Source organism: Gouania willdenowi, chromosome 11 (genome assembly GCF_900634775.1).
Source record: "Gouania willdenowi chromosome 11, fGouWil2.1, whole genome shotgun sequence".
Lineage (NCBI taxonomy): Eukaryota > Metazoa > Chordata > Actinopteri > Blenniiformes > Gobiesocidae > Gouania > Gouania willdenowi.
Window position 1 is genome coordinate 12,510,110 of NC_041054.1, and position 9,956 is coordinate 12,520,065.

Sequence of the window (9,956 nt, forward strand, 5' to 3'; positions counted from 1 at the left end):
TGAATGGAAGTCATTCTTTTCCAGACCTTCTGCTTCTGAAAAATGTCAAGGCGTTGACCGATGACAACATAACGTCCAGTTCCGGCACCATCCACTCATGCTGTCTCTATCTTTCCGTCTCATTCATTGTCATCGCCTTTTTTTTTTTTTTTCTTTAAGTGCACTTTCGCCCACACCACTTGGAAAATTGATTGAAACAAAATGTCACAATTATGCCCTGTAGCTCGCCGCTTCAATTATTCATCAATTAGAGGATAGGCGCCTTCTTTCCTCTCCTCTGAGCTGATTTTTCATTCAGTTTGCTCGAGATGTATGGCTCCCCTGCTGTTAACCAGTCCAAAGTCATTAGTTTCTGGGTTTGCAATTAAACCTGATGCATTATGCATAAGTCTCCAACTCAGCAGACACACACAGCAGCGGCCACAGCAGCTCACCAATGAAGCTTGTAAGCTCTAGAGGCGTGGATGGGAAATTAATTTGCGAGAAATGAAGTTCTCTCTATCCCTCCTTCCGTGTCTCTATCTTTCTGTTGTCTGGAAGGTTGAACAGATGCCAATGAGCGGTGATGGGCGATAGAGATATCTGCAATGCAATATCTATGTACAGTTCTATCTACACTGATACATACAGTTTTTTTTAAATATTATTTTTCTATTTATTATTATTTTTGTTGTGGCGGTTTTGAATGAAATGAGACGACGAAGTCAAGTGTATCTGTTATTGGAATAAAAATCTGAAACGATCTTAATGATCAACTTAAATGAACTACCACACTATCTACATTTAATAATATTACTTTCAAATATTGATTAAATGATTAATGCATATACAGTGTTGTCATAAAAGTTAAAAAAATAAAATAAAATAAAATCAATAAAATAAGTTATTAAAGAAAATGTATTTGGAGTTGGAAATTATGAATGTATCAAATTTAATTGAGAATTGTTGTGTTTAAAGAGTTTAAAATTGTTCATTTGTAATGTCTGGATGGGCTCATATAAGCAAGTTGGTAAATGTTAACAGTATGATGGTATCTGGCCTGGTTAGGGCAGTTTGACCAGAACTGACCAGGAGATATTCTGTAATCACATATTATATTCTACTATAGTGTTCTCTTGCTGCCATCTAGTGACTGTGCTTTCTAATAGCGGTCCTAAATTGCCAAACATAATTTTATTTATCCTTTGCCTATTTGTAGAATTGTAAGCATTATCCGGCCAGTTGGCCAACTGTGACATAACACAAGTAGGTAAAAGACACATAAAATACACCCATAATTCAAATTAAAAGTGTTTATTATTAATGCGTATGGTAAGGAAACATAATCTTACTTTGACACAAAGAACAAAACAAAGAAAACAATAGTATAATAACAACAATTATATTAATTTAAAAAGTAATTAAGATTTATACAGTATGTATAAGGGAGAAAATATTTTTTAAAAAAATCCAATATAATGTAAAACTAGATAAACTAAGGATAATCTCAGATAACCTCAGTAAAAAAAAAAAGTGTGGATTTGACAAATTATTCTAATCTGTATTATACCAGTTTATCAGCTTATGTCAGCATATATTGAGATGGTTAATCTTTTGCAATGAAAGTTAAAAAAAAACAAGGTTGTGGTGAATATTTTTTAATTGTCATCCTCATACATTTATTTGGATATAATCAGTGTAACAAAGTTCCCTAAAGAGCTATAATGATAGTGTTGTACTTCGTTCAACTTTAATTGGTAGATTCAAATAAGTAGATTGAGGACAAACAATAATATACATTTTTATTTTAAAATTTAAAAATTCAAAAAGCGCTTTTCAAGGGACTCAAAGACGGATTAGAATAAACATCTAGTAAAAGATTCATTGTGCACTTTTAATAACAAAGTTGCAGCATGTTTGGCTTTAATCATAGAAAAAATACAAACAGTGATTTGGTTTGTGAATGAGCTTTTTTTTTTTTTTTTTTACTCCAGATGGGCCAGAACAGCTGGAATGTCCCTGCAAGCTTATTATCCCCAAATCCAGCTCTGCCATCTTGCAGGCATTATTAAAGAGGGATGTATTTAATCACAAATCTGCATGAATGAAAGATTACAGGTGTGACCTTAGTTGAGGATGAGCTGAGAGCAAATTCAGGTTTTTATTTACGGTGATACTGTTGAGAACTTACACATTTATTAACACATTGTAGAATGTTTAGTTTATTGCTGTTTTTTTGACCGCAGTCGCCTTGGAACCACAGTAGCTCAAAGGCAAAGGCCACTTGTGGTTACATATAAATATGTATTTATTTAAAGGTTTTAATTAATATATTATCCCATTTCTTATTATGTCAAAATATTAGGTTTAAAAATGGAACTTTCTCTCAAAGAAATATAACATTTATTTCTTTGGCTTTCCAAGATGAGTTGATAAATTCAATGTGTGAAATAATTACTCAACCGTAGTGTAGAAAAGTGTCTTTAAAAATGAATGGGTGTGCACTGGCAGTGTTGGAGGCTAAAATACTGCACTATTATTAAACTGCTGGACACAAAGGTTCATTCTGGATCCATTAGAATCATAACACTATTTCACTCACACGTGAAATTAAACAGAAATGCTTAACTCTCCTTTAGACTTAAAAAACAAAAAAAAACATTGTCTGAAATACACAAATAAAATAATGACCAAACAGTTTGATGCATTTGTTTATTTTGGGTGATTTTAATTTAACATTTGAAGTTTCAACATTAATCATCTTCACTTTAAGTGAATTTGCAGCTGATAATGAAATGAACTTTATAACTCAGCCATCAACAACAACACAAAAAGGTTAATTATTCTGTTAATGTTGATTTTCATTGCGCTCTTGCATTTGGCTGCCTGCCCTACACAATAACTAGCTGAAATCTCACCTTACCTTTATTCAAACAGCAACACATTTTGCTAAATGTTGCCCCACAGTGTGTGTGATCAGATCAGCCTTTAACTAAGTCAGTATTTAAGTCCGTTTCCTATAGAAGGCCTGACTCCGTGTTGGTCATCCTTCAGCTCTCCTCATTGGCTGAATCCTTGAGGCTCTCCACAGTGTTATAGTGCTCTCCTAGTCCGTAGGCGTGACGCATGTAGCTGCAAACAAAAGGTAAAACCATGCACATGTACAATTACACAGAAAGTTTCACAATTTTAAAGATGAATAACCTTTGTTAATATTACACTTAAAACAGGAAGAAATACAGTAAAGCACTGCTCTTACACAAGAGTGATGGGATCATCTTTATATTCCTCCCCAATTTTTATGGCAGGGGAGTCCGCCTGAATCACTTCAATTGGCAAACGAAGAACATGAGTCAAAGCTCGCAGCTGTAAACGTAGGAAAGAAGTAATAAAATTAAAATCATATCGAGGCACTGCAAAATTAAACAAAGATAAACGGGAAGAGTGGAAAAAGTACCTCTAACTGTCCACCCCAAGCTGCCGTGTGCTCCACATCACTGCAGTATTTTTCAAATTCATCTGAAAGCAAAGAACATTTTAGGTATCGGTATACGTTTAAAATGAAGGAGCAGCGTTGTGTTTTCCACTCATATATAGTTAGATCTACACCTGTTGGCTTTTCTAAGCCTTCATGTTGATTCTAAGGTTGTAAGAAAAAATTGACTTGGCGACATATTGCAATATTTCATTGCGCGATTATCTTATCAATTCAAAACATTTCCAAGTACATTTTTTAATCATGTTTTTTTTTTTTTTTTTTTTACAAAAAAACGTTTAAATTTAAACCGATGCATAGTACGTTAATGTCTGGTCAGTGAACCACATCAGACCTTGTTAAACTACCTCACTCCTCAATGTATTTGAGCTTGGAAGTTGCTTGTACTTTATTTTAATAAAACATACCGAGCACTTTAATAGATGTATATTGTGTAAAGTGGTTACTTTAAAAAAAAAAATAGAATTTAAGAACGTAACAGAATCAGTTGTAGAAGCAAAAATTAGTTTGATAAACATACTAGAGCTTTGCGATATATCAAGATTCAAGATAGATCGAGTTAGTGGTGATATAGAAAATTACAGTATCACCTATATTCATATATATATATTTTTTTTTTGTAGTTTATTTTGTTTTAAAACACTTTTTTTTACTTCTCAGAACAGTTTCACTCACACATAACTTATATTTACCACCATGTGTAAAGTTTAACTTAAACCTGCACTGCAGACTGCACATACTGTACATTTCAGTGCTAATACTAATATAAATGTGTTCTTGTAAACCTGAGAACATTAACCTTGTGCTTAGTACTTGTGTAAAAAAAAAATTTTCTTTAAAGATATTAGGCGGGAGTGTATCAATAACGTACTGCAAGACGAAATATCGCAATATATCGTATCCCCTAATCTATGACGAATTGACTTATTAATAAATGTGCCTGTGTGGCATTTTGCATGAGCAAATTTAACTTTGAATTGTCTTTCTGGTCAGACTTCATTTGAATTAAAATGATCAAGATTTATATCGTATATCGCCATTTTGAGAAAATATATCAAGATATTGCTCAGCCCGAAAACATAGCACTTGTTTTTTATATTGGTACTTTAAACTTAATTTGTAATTATTGATATCGTGCGATGCATAATGTATTGTTTAGTATCGGGATATCGTCACATGGAAATAGTGAATCGTGCCATCAGATTGATGGCATTGCACAGCCCTAGTTGATGCTGTTACCTGTTGTGTACATGTCTCCAGTGTTAGGGTTGGTCAGAAAGGGCAGGAAGTCGTCTGTGTTGTTCTTCATGTGCTCAGCAGTGCAGGACCGGAGCTCCTTCATGCTCATCATCAAACCCGGCTAAAGTAAAGCAAAAATGCTCTCAGGTTAGTTTCTGCAATTAAAGCAAAGCTTAGAATGGAGCCGATGCATCTCACACAGAGACATTTACTACAGCTGCAACAATGCTGCACCTTTGCTCGCTTTGCCAGTTGATCTTCGATGGCACGGTACATGCAGTGACCGTCCGATGGGATCTCCTTGATCTGAAGCTGTTGCTGGGCGAGTTTCTGGGCCAGCTGTAGGCTCTCCTGGTGCCTCAGGCCCTGCAGGTTCTGCACCTCGGCCTCCGCTATCCTGCTCTCCCGCTCCTTCTCCTGAGCAGCTTTCTTGTCCTTTGTACGACATTGAAACAACGCTTAAACAATGCTGCGTTTTGTGAACAATTATTCTGGTTAATCTCACCCGTCTTTTCTGGGCTTTGGTCACTCGTGGCTGTTCAACCTCCTCCACTGCTTCACCTTCCACTTTCAGGCTCTTCACTTCATGTATCACCTCTTGAACCTTAGAGCATTGAAGATAATGACAACAGTTATATTATATGAGATTTATAATTACAAGCTCAACATCAAAGTTGTGAATTTTTAATTCACTCATAGCAAAACAATACAATCAATCATATATTTGGTTTTATCAGTTAGGGAAATAAATATACCAGTGCATTTCTTTCTAACCCGAGTTTTTTATGCATGTTTTTGTTTTTTTGTGTGTGCATTGGTTTTATATCAGACACACAGAAAACATGACTAAATGTTTGGAAAAGCTCTTCATCAGAAAAATTTGAAAAAATTAGAAAGGCAAAGAGAGGCATGTTAAGAAAAAAATACTAATAATAATAATAAATGAAAACAGTAGTACTACTAATAGTAAACTGAATAACAAGGTGAAAATTAATGATAAGGTGCCGAATGCTTATATATACCGTATTTTTCGGACTATAAGGCGCACTTAAAATCCTTTCATTTTCTCAAAAATCAACAGTGCGCCTTATGTATGAAATATGTCAAAATGTTTTAGTACAACTTTGATAAACTATGAAGCTGCACCACTTGATGGATTTTTGGCGCTTTAGGGCTACCGTAGTCAGGAGTGATATGTACCAGTACTGTGCTTCAACATACTGAACTGAAAGAGTGAGTGTAATGTTCTGTATTTTGTGTTAAACCTGAACAATGTTGAGAATTATTGTTAATGAGTCGAATAAAGTTTGACCTTTCTGACTATTTTGTTTCGCTTAATGAGCCTTAATAATACTAATAATAATAACAAACCGGTGTGCCTTATAGTCCGGTGCGCCTCATGTATGAAAATAGACCAGGTCAGACCCATTCATTGATAGTGCGCCTTATAATCAGGTGCGCCTTATAGTCCGAAAAATACGGGTAAGTAAAAAATAAAAATTATAATGAATTAAAAAAAAATCTGTTTACACATGTATATATACTTTATTTTATCTTTAGGACAGTGGCAGACCAGCAGGCAGATACTGAATAGTGGTAAAAAAAAAAGAGTGATTATAGTAACCCTTTGGGGCCTATGTTACAAAGTGAGATGACCTCTTATCGCGCTAACTTCCAGGTTTTAATCAGTGCGTGCTGGACTACAAAGCTCGCTAACATCTCACGGAGCTAAATCACCATGGTAACTTATGCTGAACAAAATCAAACCTGGTCGGGAGCAGGTTTTGTTCTGGCTAGGATCTGAGCGAGTGCTAAAGTTCCGCCTCCTGACCAATCAGTTCTCTTAGAAAGCGAGCTGTCCAATAAAAGGTGAGGTGTGAACACGTCACTGTGTGGATCTGATCTGCTGTAATAAAGTGAAAGTGATCAGAGCGCTGTCCGTTTATCATCCAATAGATTGATATCATAAATAATCTCACGCTTTTATGCATTAACGGTGTCAGCAGCTTCCTGTCTGGGTTCTTTCATTCCTGCCTTTTCTGTAACAACCGTGTTGTTTTTGGTCTGCATTATGAATTTAATTATTCATCATTTTAAACTTAAGCTGAAGTAATGAAGTGGATCAGATATGAGCGAGTATAAAAGCTCTGCCTCCTGTTGTGCACTGCCATCATGGATTTACTGTTATATTCATTATATTTGTTGAAGATCATAAGCTATTCCTCCAAAGACGGCTGCTCTGCCAGGTTCTCCATTGATTGGTCAGACGCTGCAGTCTCCACCCCTTTTTTGGGAGCGTACGCGCACGTAGCAGGCTGAAAACACTTGGCTTAAATTAGTGTGTTTTTATCGACCATAGTAAGACAGCTTCTCTCTGACAGGGAATGTTTGGTTAGTTGAAGCCCGCTAACAGAGATTAATCCAGGATATAATTATCTAGACTCGTAGAACAGGCCCTTAGTGTTCAGGAGGACAAATGTGGCCCTCCTTCTCTGGGTCTTACAGGTTGGACAGTGTAACCTGCGTCCTGAAGGGAGGAGCTCAAAGGATGAGAACAGTAATAGCAGTAACCTTTGTGTCAGTTTCTGATTTGAGCTCCCTGAGTTCCTCCTGGTGCTTCTCATTGAGATCAGCCTCCAACTTAGCGATGTCCTCCGTCAACTGTTTCCTTCTTTTCTTATCATTCTTTGGGACATTATTTTTCATACTCTGGATTTTAGCTGGAAAAAAAAAACACAAAGAGAACACCTGAATCAACTCAATGGCTCGTTATCAAGCTTCTGCAGAGCTTGATGACGACACATTGGTTTCAACCAGCTGTGTTGGAGCAGGGACACTTCTCGAAGTCTCAGGAATCTGGTCCTCCAGGACTGGAGTCCAGCACCCCTAGTCTAAAGCATCAAAGTCATGATTAGATACCAAACAGTAAGGTATTTTACCTGCTTCCTGTGAAGTGTCTTGCATTAAAACGTGCTATGAATTAGTGCTATACAATTAAAGATCGATTGATTAGTGAATTTATTTTGAGACGTAATGGCCTCTTAACAAGAATCAACAGAAGAAAGTTCTAGGGGTGTCCCGATCCAATATTGATATCGGATATCGGTCCGATATCAGCCAGAAAAACGAACATTGGATTTTATCGGACCGCAGCTAAAATATCTGATATAATATTATATAAAATTTATTCAATTGTAGAAAACTGTAGATGTTATGTTGAAGGTTAAAATGTCTGTAACCAATTGGTTAATAATAAATGCGTCAGTTTTCCTCACAACTACTGTTGCTGACTATTGTTCTCTGTTTGAGTAACATCACTTGATCAAGACTTTTCTAACATTCCACACTATAAAATAAGTAATAGAAGTATGAGTGATTGGTGCTGATATCGTATCAGGTCAATATAGGTATCGGCCAATACTCAAGGCTGCAATATCAGTATCGGAAGTGAAAAGGTTGTATCGGGACATCCCTAGAAAGTTAATTTGTAGTTCTCTCTCAGCAGGCTGCAGATTTATGCTAGCCTGTATTACAGTGCTAAATATATACATATTCCTATGGGCACTTCACTAGTTCAAGTTAAATCACAGATTCCATAATTCCTGTGATTAACTGCAAGTATATTAAATATATAGAAAATTAAATGAATCAAAATTAGCTTTACTTTGAGTGGAGTTAGGCAGATTTAGTCAACTTTACCAAAACAACTACTAAACAACAAAATAAGGAACCGTTTTGCAAAAAAATAATGCAACAGCGACCTAAAAACATTTAAATATAGTTATCTAAAGCGTTGTGAAAGTACATCCAGTGACATAGAGCTGTCCATAGCTTGTTCCTACCCTGCAGGTCCTTCTTCTCTCTGCGGTGCTGCTTCACCAGCACCTCCTCCTGTGTCTCCACCTCCTCCATCACTGACTGGATGAAGCTCCACAAGCTGAGGTCTGCGGTCTGCGCTACATGTGTGCAACAGCTGCAAAATCATTCACAACCGACACAGAATGATAATGATCAGATAAAACGTGCTGAAAGCGAAGGGCCTCAGCCGGAAAACAAGATGATTTACTTCCTCGCTTACAACAAACCCCGAAAACATGTCTCTGTCGCCCCATGTGGGTGAGGTGAAGTACTACAAGAGAACTGATCATGTTTCTACATCAGGTGGGTCAAATATTATATTTTAGGGGCCTCCAAATTTGATTTCACGAGACCTGGACCACTAATATAAAGCAGTGTTTTTTGAAAGGGGGGGTACGAGAAAAAGTGTGGAAAATTAACAAATGAAATAATTACAAATATGGGGTTTTATAGTGTTTATTTTTAGTTCAACATTATAATCATGATAATCAGAATCAGAATCAACTTTATTGGCCAGGGGTGTATGAATACACACGAGGAATTTCTTTTGGTGACCTGTGCTCTCTCAGGTAGTGTAACATTAAATAATAACAATCAACTAGAATAAAGAAAAATAAATTAAAAAAAAAAAGTATAAACATAAATATAAGAGTAGTTAGACTAATATGTGCAAACTAAATAAAAAATAACAAGATAATAATAATAGTAATAATAATAATAATAATGAAATAAAATAAAAATACAATAATAATAATAAGATAATAGTGCAGTAGTGCATTGATGAGTAGTGCAGGGTAATGGAACGTATCTTGATTAGATCTTGATAAAAACAAAAAACAATAGAAATGCATTTATTCAGGAGGCACTAAACTACGGTGGCCGGTAGGTGCCAAACGTTTTTGAATGTGCAGCGTTTCTGAATATGCTGCGCGTTTCACTAAATGTTTGTCATTTCATCAGTGGCTGAGCGTTTGGCACCTACCGGCCACCGTATTAAATACTGTTTCATTCCATTTATTTACAAAATAAGGTTCTTTCAAATGTGTGTTATCACGCATTCATTCATCATTAAACTCAACAGTAGATTTTTCATAGTACTTTGAGTAAAATATTAAAGATGGACAAATGTGGGACTTGGATTGAGAAATAAGAGAAAAGGGGCAACAGTTAAGCCCCCAAAAAGTTTGAGAACCACTGATATAAAGGACGCTAATCTCTAAATAATGACGTTTCATTTTCTTTTGGTGCAGATAAGAGCTATCTAACAGTGACTGCACGAAGGACTGACAGAAACGACAAAAGTGGGACGAATAAATATCCTTAAAAGACCCCGTAAATATTGACCAGCAGATGTCCGCAGTGAGCAATGATTGTGACCAAAGTG

The 9,956-nt window shown here is 35.9% G+C and overlaps 1 protein-coding gene across 1 annotated transcript; it reads right to left on the reverse strand.

Moving 5' to 3' along the window:
* Window positions 1-2,677: 2,677 nt before the first annotated feature.
* On the reverse strand, window positions 2,678-8,793 carry otud6b (OTU deubiquitinase 6B). Its single transcript, XM_028461243.1, has 8 exons — window positions 8,557-8,793; window positions 7,286-7,434; window positions 5,220-5,318; window positions 4,949-5,149; window positions 4,715-4,835; window positions 3,437-3,498; window positions 3,239-3,345; window positions 2,678-3,111 (listed from the first exon to the last, which is right to left on the reverse strand). The coding sequence occupies exons 1-8, from the start codon at window positions 8,624-8,626 to the stop codon at window positions 3,030-3,032; spliced, it is 891 nt and encodes a 296-aa protein (XP_028317044.1). The 5' UTR covers window positions 8,627-8,793; the 3' UTR covers window positions 2,678-3,029.
* Between the last annotated feature and the right edge of the window lie 1,163 nt (window positions 8,794-9,956).